This window comes from Crocodylus siamensis, chromosome 3 (assembly GCF_052110815.1).
Source record: "Crocodylus siamensis isolate JL-2025a chromosome 3, ASM5211081v1, whole genome shotgun sequence".
Lineage (NCBI taxonomy): Eukaryota > Metazoa > Chordata > Crocodylia > Crocodylidae > Crocodylus > Crocodylus siamensis.
In genome coordinates this window covers 175,799,249-175,820,189 of record NC_143397.1, presented here as the reverse complement: position 1 = coordinate 175,820,189, position 20,941 = coordinate 175,799,249, and the positions used below count along the sequence as shown (strand labels likewise).

General features: G+C 43.4%; 2 protein-coding genes across 11 annotated transcripts in view; one reads left to right on the top strand and one right to left on the bottom strand.

The window, feature by feature from the left end:
* OSBPL1A (oxysterol binding protein like 1A) overlaps positions 1–9,478 on the top strand; it is a 107,696-nt gene extending 98,218 nt beyond the window's left edge. For 3 of the 5 annotated variants that reach the window (XM_090039828.1, XM_090039826.1, XM_090039824.1), the window contains 4 exons: positions 650–773; positions 4,250–4,340; positions 5,731–5,754; positions 8,227–9,478. In XM_090039828.1, the coding sequence (XP_089895954.1) occupies positions 650–773; positions 4,250–4,340; positions 5,731–5,754; positions 8,227–8,329 (342 nt within the window). In that variant the 3' untranslated portion in view covers positions 8,330–9,478. Of the gene's footprint in view, positions 1–649; positions 774–1,462; positions 4,208–4,249; positions 4,341–5,730; positions 5,755–8,226 lie in introns of those variants that run through there. The other 2 variants (XM_090039827.1, XM_090039829.1) reach the window with 2 other exon arrangements.
* A 152-nt stretch (positions 9,479–9,630) lies between these two features.
* CABYR (calcium binding tyrosine phosphorylation regulated) lies at positions 9,631–18,193 on the bottom strand. 6 transcript variants are annotated; one of them, XM_090039833.1, is made up of 6 exons: positions 18,030–18,193; positions 17,541–17,722; positions 17,387–17,440; positions 14,536–15,486; positions 12,412–13,041; positions 9,631–10,874 (listed from the first exon to the last, which is right to left on the bottom strand). In XM_090039833.1, exons 2-5 carry the CDS (start codon positions 17,686–17,688, stop codon positions 12,416–12,418), a joined length of 1,779 nt encoding a protein of 592 aa, XP_089895959.1. In that variant the 5' UTR covers positions 17,689–17,722; positions 18,030–18,193; the 3' UTR covers positions 9,631–10,874; positions 12,412–12,415. The 6 variants fall into 6 exon arrangements, with proteins under 6 accessions (XP_089895959.1, XP_089895958.1, XP_089895957.1 ...); XM_090039832.1 differs by having other exon boundaries at positions 17,541–17,768; positions 18,030–18,192; XM_090039831.1 differs by lacking the exon at positions 18,030–18,193 and adding an exon at positions 17,873–17,975 and having other exon boundaries at positions 14,536–15,483; positions 17,541–17,768.
* Between the last annotated feature and the right edge of the window lie 2,748 nt (positions 18,194–20,941).

Genomic DNA, 20,941 nt, shown 5'->3' with positions numbered 1-20,941 from the left:
AAGCAGCATGTGTGGCTCCCTTTTTAGCATAGCATAACCTCTTACAGAATCTTATTCTACTAATTAGTGAAAACTAGAATTTGTTGCAGCTAGTTGTAGTACTCTACCCTCTCTTGCTGATAAGCATGGCTATCTATTTAGCAGGCTGATTTTTATAGCACAGGGCAGCCAGCTGCAAAGCATCTCATAAAGAGCATTCATAGGGGGACAAGCTCCACAAGCATTGCAAGAGTACACGCATTGAAAAAGAAGCTTGCGTGATGCATCTGAAAAGCCACATAGCTGGAGAGAGAGTTGGCAGGATAGAGATTTGGGACAGAAAAAAAGTAGGTCAGAGCTGCTAATAGAGGTTTAGAGGGGGAAGTCTGGGTTGCTCTAGGGGCAGAGGTAAAAGTTTCTGCAGGACAAAGGGAAAGAATAACCCACCTGAATAGTCAGGTCTCACTGTAATTAGATATGTGCATGAAGGATGTGTGGCACAGGTTTGCCTTGCCTTGCCTTCTTCACATTCTTGCTATACTACAGTTAGCTGTGTTCTGGTCACTCGAGTGTATTGCTCCATATGTTTAATGCCCTTTGGTTATAGAGTACATAAGTAGCCAAACAGCTTTTGTAAAGCTGTTCTGTATTTCTGTGCCTCTCATTTCAGATGTACAATTTCACTACCTTTGCTATGGCTTTGAATGAATTGGACAAAGAAATGGAAAGTGTTATTCCTAAAACTGACTGCAGGTTACGACCAGATATAAAAGCCATGGAGAATGGTGAAATAGGTAACTATTAAATAATTTGGAACTGAATGACTGGGAGGAACTCAGATGAACTGAAAGATTCCAACTGCATGTGGCAAAATTTCCGTTTCGAGCAATAACCAGCTCTCTTGATGCTTCTTTTTGGCTTTGGAACGCACCTTTTGAAGAATGTGCTTCTAAAGAGAATATGCTTTAAATGTGTAAAGCTTTTTATATAAGGCATGTTTCTTATACTTGCTTCATAAGCATGCTGTATTCACTTATCTTCTACTTTTGAGAGAAGGACCTGAAGTCAATGGAAGGAACATATACTGCTTAAACTTGTTGGATTTTTAAGTCTTAAATGTGTCAAACTTGTCTTTGGACTATAAAGCCTTCCTGTATTTCTCTTGTGAATTGGTGAGGTAGACAATGTGTTGTTTTTTTGTTTTGTTTTTTAATTGCTAACTTCCACTAATGCGGTCAAACCTGCTGAAGTCAAACTCCTTTGCCAAAAGAAATGAGTGGCTGTTATAAAATTATTTCCAGCAAGAGGTTGCAGTTGGGAGGGGTGGCCACTGGATTTAATTTGGAGAAAGTAAGTTTCCTTTTGCAGCATGTTTGGTCCTACATCCTTTAAGATGTGCTGCTTCTGGTGTGCAGGATTTAAGGAGAAGGAATGAGTAGACTTTCCCTTGTCTGATGCCTGATTTGTTATTTTTTTTATCTAGCTTTTTTAAGAGCATTATTACACTTGTGGTTAGAATTCACACTTGGAGACTTGTAAGGCCTGGGTTTTGTCCCCTACTGTCTGGCTTCCTGATGATTTTCAGGCAAGTTACTTCACTTCTGTCTCCCCTTCCTCATCTATAGAATGAAATAATTACTTTATCTGTAGATCTCAAGACATTTTTAAACTCATAGAATCCTAGGAAAGTAGGAATGGACCTCCAGGGATAATCTAGTTCAGTGTCCTGCTTGAGACGGGATCATCCCTATCTAAACTCCACAAGAGAAGGCTGAGGGGGGAGCTAGTGGCCTGTTACAAACTAATCAGAGGGGATCAGCAGGCACTAGGGAAGTCCGTATTTCCCCGAGCACTGCCAGGAGTAACTAGAAATAACTGTCACAAGCTGGCAGAGGGTAAATTCAGATTAGACATCAGGAGGCGCTACTTCACTGTCAGGGCAGCTAGGGTCTGGAACCAACTTCCAAGAGAAGTGATGCTGGCTCCTACCCTGGGGGTCTTTCAGAGGAGGCTAGACAACCACCTCTTTCCTGCCCTGCAAGGGGGTCAGACTTGATGATCTGCTCAGGTTCCTTCCGACCCTACTAACTATGAACGATTGCATCCGAGTCCCTCATGTTTCACAACTACGAGCTGCCTTATAGGTAAGGAGAAATTCTAGGTATCACAGTGCCAGGTGCTTGGGTGGCCTTTTCAGTTATCAGTAACATGATCTTAGACTTAAGTGAGCAGAAGCTGAGTTGATTTCCACACACCCCTCAAACCAGTACATTTTGCCCTGTATATCATTGTTTATACAGTCAGTGAGACTGGCACCATAGCTCATTGCATCCCTACTGATCCAAAGCATCTATGTAGTACTGCATTATTTTCTTACTATAGTAACACATTTGGTAACATCCATCTTTTGAGCTGTGTCATACAGTTACAATTATATCTGTGTGTGTTTGACAATTATACTCCTGTGGGTGGATGGCTGCAATAACACACTGGGTAACAGACTTGCAGGAGACTGGATCAGGAGAACCTCTTGGGAACAACTTTTAAACTGTCCATTAAATGCTTTCTGAAGGTTTTGCCAGTCTCCTTTTGGAAGACAAGTGCATATGATCTCACCGAAGTTCACTCAGTATCTAGTGAACTGGCAGATGGCGTGCATCATGGACTGGAGTATCCCTTCTGTTAAGCATTTCAGTGATTTTGTTCAGTGTGCTTATAAGGCTGCATCGCCATGGTATCCTAATACCTGTCCAACAAGAATGACTGTATCCTAGCACCTTCTCTACCAGGTTAAGAATACTGTTTTCCTCATCTTTTATAGAAGAGGAACAGAGGCACACAATAGAGGCTTGTGCAGGGTCACGCAACTGGAGGCACAGCTGGAAACTGCATCCAGACTTCCTTAATCCAGCCTGCTGTCTTACCCATTTGCCTTTCTGGAGGATGTCTCAGATGGATCAATTAACACAAACAAAATTCTTGGGGATCTTAGGCCATGGCACAGCAAACTACTGAAGATCCAAATCGGACTGGTTGATCCTGTTGCTACAACTTGGTCCCTCTACTGTTTTAGATTTGTTCTTTAAATGGGTTTATTCTGTCACGTGCTACCATTACACACAGCGGCTGAGCCACCAGTATAGCTGTAAAACGTCTTGGAAAAATATCCATCTAATAGTGCACTTTTCTATTATTCCAATTAAAAAAATTTGAGTTGTAAGGAACCTCAGGAGGTCATCTAGACCTGTTTCTCAACCTTTTCCACCCCAAGGCACACTTGCATTAAATTTTCTGTGAGACCCATTAAGGCATTCCCCATCCTCATCTATTGTAGTTCGTTGCCATGGCAAAATTCTGTGGCGCACCTTGTTCATTTTTTGACAGCATTCTTCTGTGCTGCAGTACGCTGGTTAGGAAACTGTCTGGACCAACACTGTGCTCAAAGCGGGACGAGCCCCACCTATTCATTCTAGCCCAGGCTTTGTCTAGCCAGCTCTTAAAAACCTCCAAGGATGGAGATACCACAGCTTCTCTGGGTAGCCTGCTTCAGTACTTTACACTCTCCTCATGAGTTTTTCCTAATATCCAACGTAAACTTCCCTTACTGCAACTTGAGGCCATTGTTTCTTGTTCAGTCATCTGCCACCACTGAAAACAGTCTAACTCCATCCGCTTTGAAACTACCCTTCAGGTACTTGAAGGCTGCTCTTAAATCTCCCCTCCAGTCTTCTCTTCTCCAGACTAAGCCCTAGTCCCTCAGCCTCTTCTTGTATGTCATGTGCCCAAACCCCACAACCTTGTTGGTTGCCCTCTGCTGGACTCTCTCCAACTTATGCACATCTTTTCTGTAGCGGGGGGCCCAAAACTCTGCTCCAGATGTGGCCTCAGCAGTGCAGAATAGAGGGGAGTAATCACTTCCCTCCTATCTCCTCCTGGCATCATTCCTATTGATGCAGCCCAGGGTACAATTAGCTTTATTACTACAAGAGCACACTTTTTTTTTGGCTCACTCAGCTTATTGTCCACGGGACCGCCAGGTTGTCCTCTGCAGACCTGCTGCTTTATTCATTTGGGTAGATGGGATTATTCCATCCTAAATGCAGGCCTTGGCACTTGTATTTTATTGAACTTCATGAGATCTGTTTTGGGCCAGTCCTCTAATTTTGTCAAGGCCTTGTTGAATCCCAGCCCTTCTTCCAGTGTATCTACTTCTCCCTGAAGTTGGAGTAATCTGTAAACTTGTTTGGTTTTAATTCTGTTGCTTTTTCAGATTTAGCCAGTGAAGAAAAGAAACGGCTAGAAGAGAAACAAAGGGCTGCTCGCAAAAACCGTTCCAAGACTGAGGAAGACTGGAAAACAAGGTTAGTACGCAAGGCAAAGTGTTTGAACATTCAGGGTAGCTGTCAGGCTCTATTGACTGTGTCTGTCTTCAGTCGCCTGCAGTTAGAGCTTCAGCTTTACTGCTGCCACACTTTGAAAGCATGGTCAAAATGTTGGTAGTGTTTGCAGAGGAATGCACAAGGCTGAGCTTAGGGTCAGTCATACTTCCAGCCTTCCGTCACTCGGTTCTCTCTTAATTAGAGCTGTTTACAACTGACACTTGCTCAAGGCAATACTTGTTGTCTTTCTGATATTTTATCCTGACCAAAATGTACATGTGCTGCGCACTGCGACTACGGTTTGGGTTTTAGTTCCCTAGGTTTGCAGCAGATGGAAACCTGAGGCAGCAGCCTGCCTAGCTCCGGGGAGAAGAGAATGCCTAATAAGTTGCTCTCCTTCAGCTAACCTTTGAATTGTGTAGTTTCTTATCGAGAACTGCCCACATCCATTTGTTTTTATTCCTTTTCGTGCACACCTGTCCCAAAGGCCAAAAACTGATCAAATGATTGCTCCTTGTCCAAGGACAACATTAGAAAGCACTTAAGACTGTGTGCAACTGTGAAACATTATTTTCATATGTAGAGGCAATTGGCCATGTTAGTCTGACATCAGGGAGAACATAGTGCAGGGAGGTACCTGACAGAATTAACTGATTCAAAGAAGCAAGAGTTTTATAGGCACTTGTTGCAATAGGAGTTCGTGTGTCTGAACGTTATTTTTTAAGGTGCCAGACAGTCCTACCTTCTGCCAGCTCTTTTGTGTTTTTGTTTTCTGCAAGTCAGCGCAACAGATTAACTTAGCTAGTCCAGAAACCTGACTGCTACAGGCTTTTGGGTTTTTTTCTTGTATCCTGGCTAGTTTGGTAACTAAAAGGCCTCTTGAATTGTTTTCCTCCACTTCAAGAAAACTTTGTAGCCCATGTTGACATTGGAACCAAAGTGCTGTGTTCAGTGTTAGTCAGTGGTTCATGTCTCCAAGAGGAAAATTTTAAGGTGGCTTTGGAAACTGCTATGTGAGATGGGGCAGAGGAGCCAGTTTTAAAATGAGCTGAGATATAAACCTTTTTAAAAGGGCATATTGACAAACTGCATCCAGTGTGACATAAAAGGGTTTTTGCGTAATACACCAGCAATGATGGTCTCTTCTTACCTGCTCTTCTCTGCAGAAGATTGAAGAGTTTTGGATAACTTTTAGGTTAGATACTATGCCACAACTGAGAGCCCATTTCCTTCCCCACTTGCTTTCACTCTCTAGTTTAAGCATTTTAAACACCCAGACTGAGTGTGCGCGCGTGTGTGTGTGTGTGTGTGTGTTGACTAGACTGTCTAGTTGTAACACTAAATTGCTTTATTTTTTTTCTTTCAACTGAAGTCATCCATCAGCCCTGGGTCCCAGGTTTGGACTTGTCTGACTTTTGTTTTTACGCTTGCTCTCCTGAAGTGCTTGGCTTTCTTTCCTAAGACTAGCACAGAGCAACATCTTTCTAATTCTTCTGAATAACATAGTGAAGTCCTTGATACCCTTTTTTCCCCTTCCCTGCTTTGACTATGGACAATCAAGGGTGTTAGGTGTCTTTTACTTTATAAGGATTTCCTTATAAAGTAAATGCAACAGATACATGGGGGTTCCGGATGCTTCCTGTTTTTCCCAGTATTTTTAATAAAAAAAAATTCCTCTGGGTTGGGGGGGGCTTTTTTGCTTGCTTTTTTTTTTTTTAATGTGGAGTAAAACTAAAATTCTGGTGATTTTATTTAGGATTAGTCATTGATCAGGTTGCTTCTATCTGGCACTTTTGACAAGGCGATTCACTTAAGATTGTGGCAAGTAGAATGGTCCGTTCTATCCCCATTAAGACTTATGAGAAAATAGTGTAGAAGATAATGCAAACTCACTAGAGGTATGTTTCTACGTATTTCCAGGAAGCCAGCTATACTTATCTGAAGCATTTAATCTATAATGCAGCTGTTGCTTCTATTTGCTCACTGTAGGGCAGTAACCTTAATTTTTTTCCTATGGCTATCATTCTTCACAAAGGCTAGGATTTTCAAAAGTGATTGGCTTATTTTGGCTGCCAAGTCTGACATCTGTCAAAGGGCAGGAGCATGAGTGTTTGATATTTAAAAAAAAAAAAAGACATCATTCCAGTTAGGCACCTAAAATTGCTAATTAAACTTGAAAAATCTTGATCGGTGTCTTTAGTGTATTCCCTGTAAGTTCCTTGGAGCAAGGACCGTGTCTTGCAGAAAAACACAATGACAGCCTGTAAATGTGGGAAACCAGCACTGGCTATCACTTACTCTTGACCAACCCCTTCAACTTTGGTGGTGATATAGATGTACCCTATATCCCTCACATGGGGTACATGGACACTTTCTATTACTACTTTCTTTAGTAAGCTGAATCCTCCTAGTGTAGCACAACTCTTGTGTGAAGAAATTGGTAGTAGTGGATCAGATGTAAGCAGTGAAAACATTCTGCCACATCCTCTAGCTTGCTTGCCTTGATTTTTTTTGTTTAGTATAAGAACTGCATAAATGCTTGGATATTGGCTTTATCATCAGCCATGGTTTGTACAAGGCATAGTGGATGTTCTGTTTAGATCCAGGAATTTGGCACGTGATTCTATTATACAACAGAATTCTGTTACAATATGTGATGATTTAAGGTCAATATATAAATAGAATCCTGTTATATCTAACAAGCCAAACTCAATACCAAAACACCATAATATGCTAGCTCTTCCATTCTTAAAAGGGGTAAAAACCTTATGGTCTTTACCATTAGAAATTTAGAAAGCAATTGGCTTTGTTTCACAGAAAAGAGGAGCAAAAATTTGACTGATGTGGCTAACCAAACCCCGGAAGGAAGCTGATGGGTGTGTTTGACACAGAAGGACCTCACAGGAGGGGTACTTTGCCAAGTAAACAGTAATCATGGCATAAATAGAGCAGGCAAATTTTAAAAGAAAAGAAAACTGTACACTTCAGTAAGCTGTATGCACTGCTGTGAAGCAGTGATGAGTAACTGAGCACTGATTTTTAGACCAATTTGAGGAGGATTAATAAGGCTGACAATGCACATTATGTCAAAAATAAGTATTTTGGTTTTGCAGGGGAGCAGAGTGATCAGTGCTCTCCTAAGTGACAGTTTTTGCTGTAATTATTACTCGTGTATATACAAGAAGTAAGAGGAGCAGAGTGGCTGACACCCAGAAGGGTTTTTAAATAGTATGTATGACCTTGGTATGACTTACAAGTTAGCCTTTTGTGTATGCATATATACTGTACAAAACTGCAAACATGCAGATTGCAAAATGGTGGTTTTAAAGCACTTCTAGAAACGGGCAAAGAAGCTATTTGAGAACATGGAAATAAAATAAATGAGACCAGCCTCATGTCCTGACAAGGTACTACAGAGTATGTGCCAGTGTATTTGTGCACTGGTATGTGCTACTCGGCAAAACAAGTCCTTCAGGTTGGGGAAATCCTAGGTGCTGGTGAAGTAACAAACCTCTGCTTTCAGGAATGCAGTGCTTGTGGTGTTCATTTCTTGCAAGAAATGATTTAACTCTTTTTACTTGCATGCCAAGAAAACTTGTTCAAAATTGCTTTGGAGTAGAATAGTTAAATTTCTTGTAAATAGTCTGCACCTCACTTAGCAGCACAACAGTAGCATTGTTTTCAGCTGTGACAGGAGAAATCTAGCAATTCAAGATGCATTGAGTTGAATTAAAACTGGGTGCATTGCAGCATTGAAGGAAGTCTCCATAGACTAGTTTGGAAGTCAAATGTGGAGCTACGGCAAAGCAGTTTTGAACTTCAGCAAGATGTATTTCGATTTCGCAAAATTTACTGTCCTCTTTTACAGATGGTTCCATCAAGGTCCTAACCCCTACACCGGAGCACAGGACTGGCTGTATTCTGGCAACTACTGGGATAGAAACTACTTCAATTTACCTGATATTTACTAAAATGCAATAAGGAACCCAGGGATAATGCAAATAAGTCTTAATCTGTTTTTAATATTCTTTTTGTTTCTGCTCATCTCCTGGAAAAACTGACAAGTTATTAAACCGAATATTAAGCATCTCCAGCAGTAAATAGGGTGGTACGGGACCTGAAAGCCCTCAGAAACATGCTTGCTTTGGGTTCTGAAATACTTGAGTGTGGGTCTTGAATAGTGGGGGTGGGAAATGATTCAATTGTTGTTCATAGTTTAGTGCTGTCATATTTGCTGAATACACCTATATTAGGTCTTGGTGTATAGGAAATAGAACATCATCAGATGTTTTGTGAATCCTTTCTTTTAACCATTACATTGGCACAACTGAAACCTTTTGAGATGACATGGACAGACATTGCGACATGAATGTTTAGGAGCACCTGTATGAATTGCAGTATGCTGTGCTTAAAGCTAGAGAAGAGCACTTTTTTTTTTTTTTTTTTTTTTTCCCCTCTTTGTAAAGACCTCCTTAATTTTCATACAGTGGATTTCTTTATTAAGATAGCTCCCTAGAATTCTGGTCAGTGATTCTAGACAAATGACTGTCCCCAGAATGCTGATGAAGTCGGTTCAGCTGGTAACATTACTCCAAAGTTATTTATTCCATGTTTAGTGCAGTGTGTTTTGAATTTGCCGTCTTGTTTTGTTACACACTTCATTTTGCTGAAGGAATTAAGAGCCATTTCAATATTTGCAAGTCTTGATTTTGAACTGCACACTAGTAACAGGTTTTTAAAAAATCTGTTTTATGCACTAGAAATTGTGGGCTGCTTGGCACCATTGCAGAATGGCAAAAACCTTTTAAAAACAAAAAATCAGGACCCAGTAGAACATTACTACTGGAGGAAACATGCAACTGTGTGTACTGTACAAACAGCTCCTTCAGGGGAGGTCTTGTGCATTTCAGTCAGTAAGGCACTTGCGTGGAGACTACTGTACACAGCAGCTTTACCCCTTTACTTGGGGTGCATTATGTTAAGGAAATACATTTATATAGAACCAGGGTACAGAGCTTCCAGAGGGCTAGCTGCTCTTTGTATAATATTTTAACTGCTGTCTGGAGGTTAGTGTTAATATGAATAATTTAATTGCTACTGAATAAAGGCTTTAAAATGTTCTGAGACTTCTTTATTTTCCTGAAAGGCAGGTGGGTGGGATTCAGGTCATGTACTGCATACTGGCTTCACAGCAGAGCCCTTTCCCTTCTGTGAAATTACCCCATGTGATTGTTAGTTTAAAGGATCTGAAAATTGGTGCTGTTAGTAGTGATTTCATTTTTAAAAATTTCTATATCAAACTATATTGTGTACCTCCTTCTAACCATCTGGCCCCAAATCACACCGAACAGGGAATCTGTCCTACAGGCCAGGTCATGATCTCAGGGACATGGCTTCTCTGACTTTCTGTAGGTTTACTGGTTATAGCAAGTGTTGGGAGCCAGATTCAGGTACCTCATGCGCTGGCTCAGCAGTTGTAACCTGTCATAATGCAAGTTGCTGGCACCCATAGTAAGCTCGTCTTACAGTTCCTTAACCATCCATTCCAAAAGGTTCATCCAATCTAATATTTTTCAGTTTCTCTGAATTGTTTGAATATTTACTCAGTGACAATTTAATGACCTAATATTTATTCCTTGGGGCTGTTTGATTGGTGTAGCTGAAACATGATGCTGTCAAATTGTCTGTGGCATTGACGCTTCCTAACCTGCTCTGTAGGGGTAAGAGTAGCTGGGGTTAAATGATCTTATGAAGCCATTTTTAAATTCCAGGGTAGAGACTTTCCCCAGTACTACCTGTCATGTTTACAAGGCTAAAGTGGGGAAAAAAAATCATTGCCCCCATCCAAAGTCAAGTCCTACCAAAAAAGGGTACACTGTCTTCCAGGTAATTGGCATGCAAGGTGCTATTTCACTAACACCTCTAATGCAAACAGTGTTGGGTGACTGTTGCGTGTAGCACTTGGTTCCTTTCCTCTGCTTCTAGAATTCAAATAGAATGGAAGCTAGTCTTCAATTCCTGGTGCGTATATTGGAGTCATAAACCGAGGTGTAAACATTCAGCAGAAGAACTAGTGGAGAGAAAATACTGTTCAGCTCCTTTTTAGAGTACAAGTGTAATAGTTGTTTTGAAGCAGATCTTGTTTTAAGTTGTACTAGGCTAATTTTTCCTCTTACCTTGCCTATGAAATTAACTTCATCTAGTCATCCGTATATCTTGGACCAAGAATAATAAGAAAAAATTTACTCTTACACTGCATTCCCAAGTTTACGTGCTATAGAGAATGGGTATTATACCAATTCAGTTTTTTTTCTTCAAATGAGAACAATGGAAACTTGACTGACTTCTCAGGAACAACCTATATGATGCAGTGTGCTGCCTAATAGCCATGACGTGCATTAAAAAACCCTGATTGCTGGTATTTAATTTTATTGGGTCCTTGTATTTAAGTTAATCAGTTTTATTCTTTAAGATGCATATTCCATTCCACAGTGATATCCAATGGGCATCTCTTACCTGTTTTGAGAAAGAAAGAGTTTACTTAAAGTGCACTGAACATAATATTCTTTCTTCTAAAGCAGCAAGTTTTTTATGCTGCTAGAGAGCATCTAGTTAATGATAAGATAGTAAATCTTGAACTCTGGTTTTAAACTTTTGCTATGGCCAGTGATTAGAAGGCCCCTCCAGGTTATTAAAATGTATCCTTTAATAGATGATCTGTTTGCTAGCTTGTTTGTTTTTTTTTTTTTTTTTTTCAGCCATGTGTTAAGGAAACTGACACATGAAAAAATTCATCTTAAACTAGATTAGTATAGGCTTCAAGCATAGTTTACTGGGCAAGCAGGCTTATAGCACTTCAGAGCCAGCAAGCTCTTATTCTAGAAAAGCATTCAGATCTAGCTATGCCAGAGCAGTGTGAATAGCCTCCATCACTACAATTGCACAGGTTTAGCTACTGCTGCTATCTTGGTTGGAAATTTAATTAAGCCATAGCTGTGCAACCTGTTGCTAAGTACACAGGAAAAGGAGTCAAACTGAGGTGTGAACATCATTCTGCAGAAGAACTAGTGGAGGAAACATCACTACAGGGAAGATGCTTCAAGGAATAAATGAGCTCAATTGTTCTACTAAGGAAGACTTAGAAGTAGATGAATCTACTTTTATAACAGGTCAAGTCCATAAGCACCATGGTGTCTTTAAAGGCTGTGGGGCAAACTCATACAGTGGTATTAAATTGAAAGAAATCTGGTACTATTTTTCTTCCTTCCCAAATTAACTTTAAGCATAAGTACTAGAAGCCCTGCTATAACAACTTGTGTAAATAAATTTAGCATATTTATGTATGCTTTCCTTTCTCCTGCAACTTCTTCCCTGCTTCCAAAGTGTTGTTGGGGAGGGGGGTGAATGGGATGGGACATCACTGCAGCCCTTTGCAGCTTCTGGAGAAGTTTACCCAACAGAAACAGACTACTAAGCACACAGCTGGCCAAAACTGCTTTTCCTTATGAGAATCCTTCCCTTGCCTACAACTGTTTTGGCTATGTGTGGTTGAGACCTTCCAAATGAAATACTAGCTGCACACAGTACACAAAGGTCTTCTTTGCCTCCACTAGGAAAGCCATTCTTTTACATAGCTGCACTATTATTTTCTTCTTGAACAGAGCCATTTTTTTTTGTATCTTGTAAATATAAAACCTACCAACCTGTAAAATATTCTGATGTGTTCAGCGGTTTCAAAGGGTGGGGAGAAGAAAGGAGCCTACCTGCAAGTGAGGTCATCTTCTACTCTTGAAAGTTATGAGAAATAAGACCTCTTCAGGCCCAAGACCTCACAGTGCATCACATTTTCCTCCCCAGTGTCCTACTTGCATTAAACTGGCTTCTGGTATAAATAAGGTCAAGCTGAGCTGCTGCTTTTACATACCCATCTGTGACAGCTTTTTCTGAGCTTAACATTTCAGAAATTCAGGTTGGTCTAAGTGCCTGGTGCATTTAGCAGAGTCTAAACAGCATAAGCAAGTGAACTTAGCACCCAGTTTGAAACCAGGCCTACCTTCTCAAGAGTCTGCTCGGCGAACCGAGGCAGAAGTAAATGTAATCTCTCCTGCAATGCCATAGCTTCCTGCAAAAGGATTTGCTTGCTTATCGCCTGAGCCCCTCTTAGCAGACATTACATCATCCAGGGGTATGGCAACTGAAAGAAAAACTGGGGTTGGTGGTCTGGCAGTTTCCTGTGCAAAATTAGGATTGGGGTTTGGCGTGACTGTTTTCAGATCAGCTGCTCTGGCCACAGGTATAGGTACTGTGGTGAATCTCCTTGTAACACTAGCATCTTGCTGTGCAAGGACAGCATGGCCAGGAATAGATTTCCAGTCCTGTACATTCTGGACAGTAGAGCCCACCAAAATGAAAGGCGGTGCATTTCCCTGCTTGCTTTCTTCGGTCATCACATAAGTTGGAGAGGATACTTGTTGTTGACCTTGTGTCATCTGCTGCTGTAGGACCTGTTGTTGCTCTTTCCCACTAGATATATAGAGGGTTGCTTGGGGATAAGGAGCACCAGTTCCCGCAGGAGGAAGCGGTGGTGGTGACTTTCGACCTTGTTGACTCAAATCAGTTAGACAATAGAGAGTCCACACATTAGAATATGGTGGTGGCTGTCCTGCTTCGCTTGTTGCCATTGCTATAAAATAAAAATTTAAGAAATAGCTGGTATCAGGAGCTATGAATGGCAAACATATAAACATGTTGTAGGCTTGGACTTGCAATACTTACAAATGCCATAAGAAAGCATGTCCAAGAAGGTGGTTTGGTGGCAAATGGGGCTGAAATGAAGTATGGCGTTGTGGAAACATGATGCTGCATTTGTGGGCCAGGAGGTGCTTCAAATCCCTTGCTTCACCAGCTACTAATGTTCTAGAAATTTCCCTGGTGACTGGCAACTTTGCCAAGCCAAGGGTAAAGTTTAAAACAAAACTATCAACATAAAACTTTCCAAATAGGGAGATGCTGCTACATCCGCACTGATATGCAGCATCATCTTAAAAGAAGCTTCAAAGCAGAATTGAAGCCAGAAAGTTTCCAAGCAACTGGAAGTAGGAACTTGGACTGAACCAGCTCTTTCACACCAGAACTACAGCACCATGCCACAGGATACAACACTGTTCTTGATTTCAGCCCATAGGCTCTTTTGTCTTAATGAAAACACTCTTCTGTACCATGCTTTGATAGGACTTATCACCTCTACTCTCCTTGGGGCTTTTGGAAGAGGCTGAGAAGGGTATCTGCAGTAGTAAGAGGAATCAGGCAGACGGGTGACACTGGAGGGCTTCTCCAGCTGAGACTGGGGTAGGTGAGCTGGGCACTTGTCCCGGAGGGAGGACTCAAGGGTTGTGCAGCTAGGAAAAGAATCTGGTTAAGGTGCTTATCAGTAGGAATTTGTACAAACTACACCTCACCAAAAAGTGGCAGACCTCCTGCTACCTGCAGCAACCCTGCCAACCCTCGGTGGACTGGTCCTAGTGCACCCACCCCCATCTCAGCTGCAGAAGTTCTCTTGACCCAGAGGACAGTGCAGGCAACCACCACCATTTCTTGTTTTAAATGCAAAACACCTATGTTAATACAACTGCTGGGACCTTAAATCTTGCAAAGTGAGGACATCTGAAACTATGGACACCATTAACATTTCTGCAGCCACAGGGCATGTGTATTATATCTTAGATTCTCTGACATCTGCTTCAAAATGCATGGCTTGTCTTGAACAAAACTCATCGCGGTTGAAAGGAAATGGCCACCACCTGCTGCTTGGCATTTGCGCTCCCCACAGTGGCACCTGTAGTGTCACCTGTCCTTCAAGGCCACAGCAAATCAAGTGGGAACCTGCAAACCCCTGTCTCTGCAGCAGGGCATATTAATGCAGGAGCAGCACTCCGTCTCGCTCATAACCAGTCACACATCTTGGAACAAATCGTGGAGAAAGATCTAATACATGTGCACTGAGGCTGATGACTGCTGTTGTGGCCCATAGCTCTCTACATGCCCCAAAGCCAGAAAGTTTGGTCTCTACCATGCATAGTACTGACATAGATACTTTCACATTTAACAGCTACCTCACAAGTTACACAGTTGTTAGAACCTGGAACAGGAAGTTGACATAAAGATCTGACTTTCTTACCTGATATAACATAACCTGGTTCAGCTGATGCCTTTTGCGCTGTAGTTTCCATTCCTTCAGGGTCCCATTCTGCATCGACTGCAGATGGATCTAAGATTTTAGTGCATATAAACTGGCCTGCATTTAGTGGGTGCTGAATCTCTAAAAGACCAGCTACTTGGTCTATAAAGGGAATTACTATTTTCTGTGGAAACTGCTCTATGTAAGGTGGAACCTCTCCTTCAGTAACAGGCTCCTCCTCATCGTTATTCATTGGCAGAACCTGAATGGTTGATGTAACTTCAATTTCGTTGGGGGAAGGTGCAGCCTGCAATGGATCATCAGGAGGAGGTGGTGGGGAAGGTGGAGGTGGTGGTTCTTCCTGCAAGGGGATTGAGGGAGTGTGGTTTGTATCACTGGCTGATTGTTCAACCTGACTGCCTGAGGAACCTAGCTCTCTGGGCATGGAGGACTGACTCTGAACACTGGACTCTGACCTAACTGACTCTGCAGAACCCTCAGCTGCTGGGACAACTGTGGCATCTTCAGCAGCCCCTTCTATTGGCACAGCTGTTGTGTCCTCTGAGCTCATAGACACTTCAGGAAGAGTCTGCACACTTGTTGCCACATCCTTCAGAGAATGAAGTGAATCACTGTTACCTAACAACTGTGCAGCAAGCTGGGCGGGATCAGCTGGGACATAAGCAAGGTCAGGTCCCTTAGGGGATGAAGGTTCAGGTCCCATTGGGGACGATTCATTTTCTGTAAGTTCATTGTGAGTTGATGGGTATTGTGTTGTTTTGGCGCTACAGTCAGGTACGGGTCCTTCAAGGAGTTGGTCCTCCTCAGTGTCAGTAGATTTTTCCTTCCGTTTTGGTTCATCGAAAAGTGGAGATGCCACATTTGCATCTGGCGTAAACTTGTCTCTAGCCTCAGTTTTCTTCTCTGATAGTCTCTCAGCCAAGCCATCTACTAAGAAGAGCAAAATGAAAGGAAGTTAGCAACCGTCTTCACTGACATGAAACGCGAGAATTGTTATTGCCCTGGGGAATTCCTCATGCACAACCTGTCAGTACAACACTTCATTTAATCACTACACTGAATTTATCAAGCCCGTCTGGATCTGAGACATCAAACAATTTTCTTATTTGCTTGTGCATGGATGGAAAATAAAAGCAGAAGAAAATGAAAAAAATTAGTGATAAACAATGACAAACTCTTTTCAACTACCTAGTGGTAAATACCTTCCACCCCACAGTAGAAAAACATGGGAAGTAGTCAGCAAAAAAGTTGAACCTCTTTCCAATAGTAGATCAGTCCAGCTAATATAAAGATGCTTAGCAGTCAAGTTACAATTTGCTTTGGCATAAACCTAGTTTCTCAAAATTCTTTGGGATTCACACAAGTTCCTTTGGATGTACCCATTGCATCAGCATCCATGTCTCCATCTGAAAACATGCTGTAAATCTGGTGTGCATGGCACTTACAAAAAGTATGACGGTGATGGGTCAGAGGGACATAGTACTTGAGCAAGCTTTGGATGGCATGATGGAGGGAGATGAGATCCAGACGGGCTTTGAAGAAGAAAAGAGCAGGAGCTCTTCAGTTTGTTACTCCAGGACTGTCGGACTCTACACTATGCTGCTTCCTGTTGGTTCTTAGACCTGCACAATGTACTAATGCATACTCACAGAACACCAGCTCAAATGCTCCTCAGTGCTTTAAGTTCCTCTTACCCTGAGCCAGGAACATTTTCAAAGCTCTTCTCCTTTGTGTCCAACCCTGCTGTGAGAACCCAAAGACCATACTGCTCTCAAGAATCTGTTACAGGCTTTGTGACACTGCTGAGAATAAAGGAATCTTTGGTTCCCACATTTTCTCCTCTGTTGTCACTCCACAGTCCCTCTGCACTAGCTATTTATCACCACCCTCCCAGCAAGTCAGACAGTTATGAAAGCTCCTCCTCAGTCCTTTCTCCAGACTAAACCACGGCAGTTTTTCTGAGTTTGTCTTCCAAGACATTTCCCATAGTCTAACAGTCTTTGTTGCTCTCCACTAGACTCCTTCTAATCTGTCAACCTCTCCCTTGTAAGTGTGGGGCCCAAAATTGGACACACTACTCTTAAGTGAGGTCTTAAAAGTATTTCCTGTGATTTGCAAGTGACACACTCCTATAGAGCCCCGCCCCCATTGCTGACTGGGTTGTAGTGCAACAAAAGCACATTCCTGGCTCACACTCAGTTTGTGGTCTGCTATAATCCTAGGTCCTTCTCTGCAATGCTGCAGCCTAGTGTCTGTGCATCCAACTGTTCCATCCCAAATAAAGGACTTTGCATTTGGTTTTGTTGAATTTCATCCAATTGATTTTAGACCCTCCCCTCCCGTGTCATCTGTAAATCTATTAAATGCGCATTCACTTCCATCCTCCAAATCATTAATGAAGATAAACAATACCAGACCCATGACAGACCCTCGGGAAACTCAAATTTCCACACTTCATTATGTAAGAAAAAAAGATATAACCTACATGGTGCCTAAGCTGCACCTATTTCTACTGCTACAGCTTGTGTGAAGACTTAAGGAAGCCGCTGCAGCAGTCAGCCACATTGGCATGTCAATAAAGCACCTTTTGGCACTGGTCAGGAGCTTACAGTGTGAATGGAAAGTTGCACCCAAAGAGCTCTGCTCTGTAGATCAAGCCCTGTTCTTAAGCACTCTTGCTCAGTGTGGCTTGTTCACATCAGCGAGGTGTATTCACGTCCACTCAAGTTTGAAAGATTCCTCTGCATCAGGAAGCTACGGACACACTACACCGTCACTTAAAGCGCAGCGTGCGGTGCCTTGCAAGGTGACACAGGGTGACTTTTCTTACCTCGAGCAAAATGAAACTCTCTCACCAGGTCGATGATGTCCACGTTTGGGTGCTCTGAAAACAGAGGGATGCATTAGCACGGAGTCCGAGAAGCTGCGCGCGAGCTCAGATCACGACGCAAGGGAAGCGCAAGCCGCCGGGAGTGGGCACAAACCTCCTCTGAACACAATGAGCTCTCGGAAGTAGAGCGCAGCGAACTCGGGGATGTTGCTTGGGTTGCATTTGAGTATGGCCCTGGTCAGGCCCTCCAGGAGAGTCTTGAGGCCGTAGGGGACGACCAGCCTGGGCTTCGCAGTGTACATCTTCGGCAACTGCAGGCCAACGACAGTCTCGCAGCTGCCGGGAAGAGGGTAGGGATCTCTCTGGCACAGCCTCCAAAGCCCTAGTGTGTGTGGTGGGGGGAGGGGGGCGTGGCGTCATCACAACTGCTGCTAACCTCACTGTGATGTCATAGCCCTAGCCCAGCCCTCAACCGCAAACACCCACCAGGATGAAACAAGGGCATGGAGGCCGGTCCTCCCGCCCCTGCATTCCCCCCTCGGCTCGGGAGGGGGCGAGACCCAGGAGCAATGGGGCTCTACTAGAGCTCCTGTGAAGCCCTGAGCCAGGGCCCGAGGCCGCCCCCCCCCGCCACCGACCGCACCTTCCTGCCTCGCGCCTGCTCCGAAGCTCCCTCCGCGCCCCTGCCGGAGCCTCTGAGGCAGGCGCAGCCCGCGGAGCCTTTTATAGGGGGTCACGCCATGACGTTGCACCTGTGGCGTCACAATGCTCTGAGACGGTTATCAATGAAAGGGGCGTGGCTGCGCCACGGAGCCAGCCAATGAGAAGTCACAGCGGCGCGTTCCGCAAGCGCGGAGGGCGTCCCGTGGCGGGGGGCGGTGGCTGCGGCTCTGGGGAGGGGGAGGGGGGAAGGCCCCTGCCAGCCCCTCCCTCCAGAGCAGGGGGCTGCCCCGCGCCCGGGGCTGCGCGGCCAGCCTCGCCCGGCGGCCGTGGGGCCAACCTGGTCACACAGCCAGCCCAGAGCTTCCAGCTCGGAGCCCCTGGGGTTAGGAACAGCCGACCCTGCTGGGGGCTTTCGAGGGCTTCGCAAGAGAAGAATGGCTCTAGTCTTCTCGCAGGCAGAAGCAGGAGAGAAAGCTAAGAGCTGGCATTGTCAGGGAGGCTTTGAGTCTTTAAAAAAAAAAAAAAAAGTTTTTTAAATTGAGCACTGATGCAGGCGCTTACCACACAAGTCCAGTGCATTCCTGCCCTGCTGCAGGCTCTGCCTCACCAGAGCGCACCTAGAAGCAGAAGACTGAGCTTGAAAACCCATCTGACTTTCACAGCATCTCCCCACTTCCTCCTCCTCTGAGCCTGCCTAGCCGCTCTCACATACTTTACAGCTGCTGAGTCCCTTGGATCATTTTGCCGTTCAAACACTTGTCCTCTTTATAGAAGTATATGCCAAGTCCCTGCATAGAGAGTCTATCGCCCTGGCGTGGAGAAAGCCAGGCGTTGCTAATCAGACCTCTGCCAGGGTACATGCTGCTATCTTTCATTTTAGCAAATAAGCTTCTGAAGTCTGATGCAAGTCTCGATCAATAAAAACTGATAAAGGCCAATCAATGCTTTTTTTTTTTTTTTAACAGCATGTGTTGCAGTGGTTCAGCCTTTCTCCCTTAAATGTGTATCGGGCAGGTAGCACTTGGAGCTAGCATTTAAGCCTGCAAAATACCCAGGGTGTGAAATGTTTTCACATCCATTATCTGGGAATGAAGGAGATAAAGAGTAAACGAATTTTAAAATCAACTTGCTGAAAGTCAGGTCCTTGTAACAGTCTGAACCAATAAACACTACAGTGTTAAGTGTTTGACCTTTCTTGGAAGAAATTTAATTGGTGATATTTTAAAAGACTATAGCAATTTAGACTAAGTTGGTTATTTCCATTCAAACCCTCAATGCATTTTAGGGTAAGAAAGTTGTAATTTTTAAAGCAGTTTAACTCTCCAACCAATGTTGAAATGCAACATGGTAAACTCTACTAGTAGGAATGAATTCACAAGCTACCAATGCAATCACAAAAATACTGCTACAGCGTAAGTATATGATTAGACACTCATATTTTGAAAATTAACAGTTAATATCAACATAAACGTAAACCAAACTTTGGCCACTGGAGTTAGATCACGTTGGCTTATCAAACCATAGAAAAGTTTATATGAAGTAGCTTTAACTCTTAACTCTTGCAAGAAAAAAATCAATCAGTTACGTTTCATTTTTTATTGGTTAAAGTTGGTTAAATTCTAGCCAACAGCAGAAGCTATATTTAATTCATTTAAACAGAATTATATTAAAAAAAATAAAGTTTGCTATTTGCATTAAAAAATAAAGTTTGCTATAGTATTATATATGCAACATGACCTCATGATTGCAATTGAGAATAAAAAGTCAAAAGATCTGGTGCCCGTCAAGTATTCTGAGACCTTGGGTAAATAGCACATTCCAGTTTTACAGCTACTACTCTCTTAACACGTTAGTTACTTCTTGAAAAATGCGACTTCAAGCGAAACGATGTTAAGCAAATCCAATGACATCACAGTAGTTACCTACTAGCAGGCGGTGGCCAAACAACGTTTTTCATAGTTTGAGTTTCCTAGTTTCTAGGGTCAGAAGGGACCTGAACAGATCATGAAGTCTGACCCTCTGCCCTGGGCCAGAACGAGTGCTGGAATCATAATACCCCAGATATATCTGTCCAACCTCCTCTTGAAGACCCCCAAGGTAGGAGAGAGCACCACCTCCCTTGGGAGCCCATTCCAGAGCCTGGCAGCCCTAACTAAAGTAATGCCTCCTAATATCAAGCCTGAATCTGCTCTCAATCAATTTTTGATCGTTATTCCTTGTCCCAGGTGGTGCCCGGGGGAACAGAGCCTCACCTATTTTCCGCTGGTCCCGCCTGTTGAGTTTATAGATGACTACCAGATCTTCTCTCAGACTTCTCTTGTGGAGGCTGAATATATTCAGGCCCTTTAGTCCATCTTTGTAGGGTGTGCCCTGCTGCCCCCAGACCATACGAGTGGCCCTCCTCTCAATACTAGTCACATCCCTCTTGACATTCGGCGCCCAGAACTGGATGCAGTACTCCAACTGTGGTCTGACCAGTGCCGCATAGAGGGGAAGGGGGATCACCTCCCTAGACCTGCTTGTGAAGCATCTGTAGATGCACGACAAGGTGCGGCTAGCCTTATTGACCGCTTCCACGCATTGGCGGCTCATGTCCATCCTGGAGTCAACAATGACTCCAAGATCCCTTTCAGTCACTGTGTTGAAAGGGGTGGTCCCCAGCCTATAGGCATGTTGCAGGTTCCTCCTCCCTAGATGCAGCACCTTGCACTTGTCTGCGTTAAATTCCGTTCTGTTCTCATCCGCCCACCTCTGTAACCTGTCCAGATATAGCTGGATTCTGTCTCTCCCCACCAGTGTGCCCACTTCTCCTCGTGTCATCAGCGAATTTGGACAGCGTGCTTTCCACACCCACCTCCAAGTTGCTGATATAGATGTTGAATAGCACAGTCC

Excerpts from the sequence above, each read along its gene's own strand:
- CABYR (XM_090039830.1), bottom strand. Across the intron at positions 17,441-17,540 it reads GCTCATTGTGTTCAGAGGAG|AGCACCCAAACGTGGACATC; the intron begins GTTTGTGCCCAC and ends CTCTGTTTTCAG. Across the intron at positions 13,042-14,535 it reads ACCAGGTTATGTTATATCAG|CAATGGCAACAAGCGAAGCA; the intron begins GTAAGAAAGTCA and ends TTTATTTTATAG.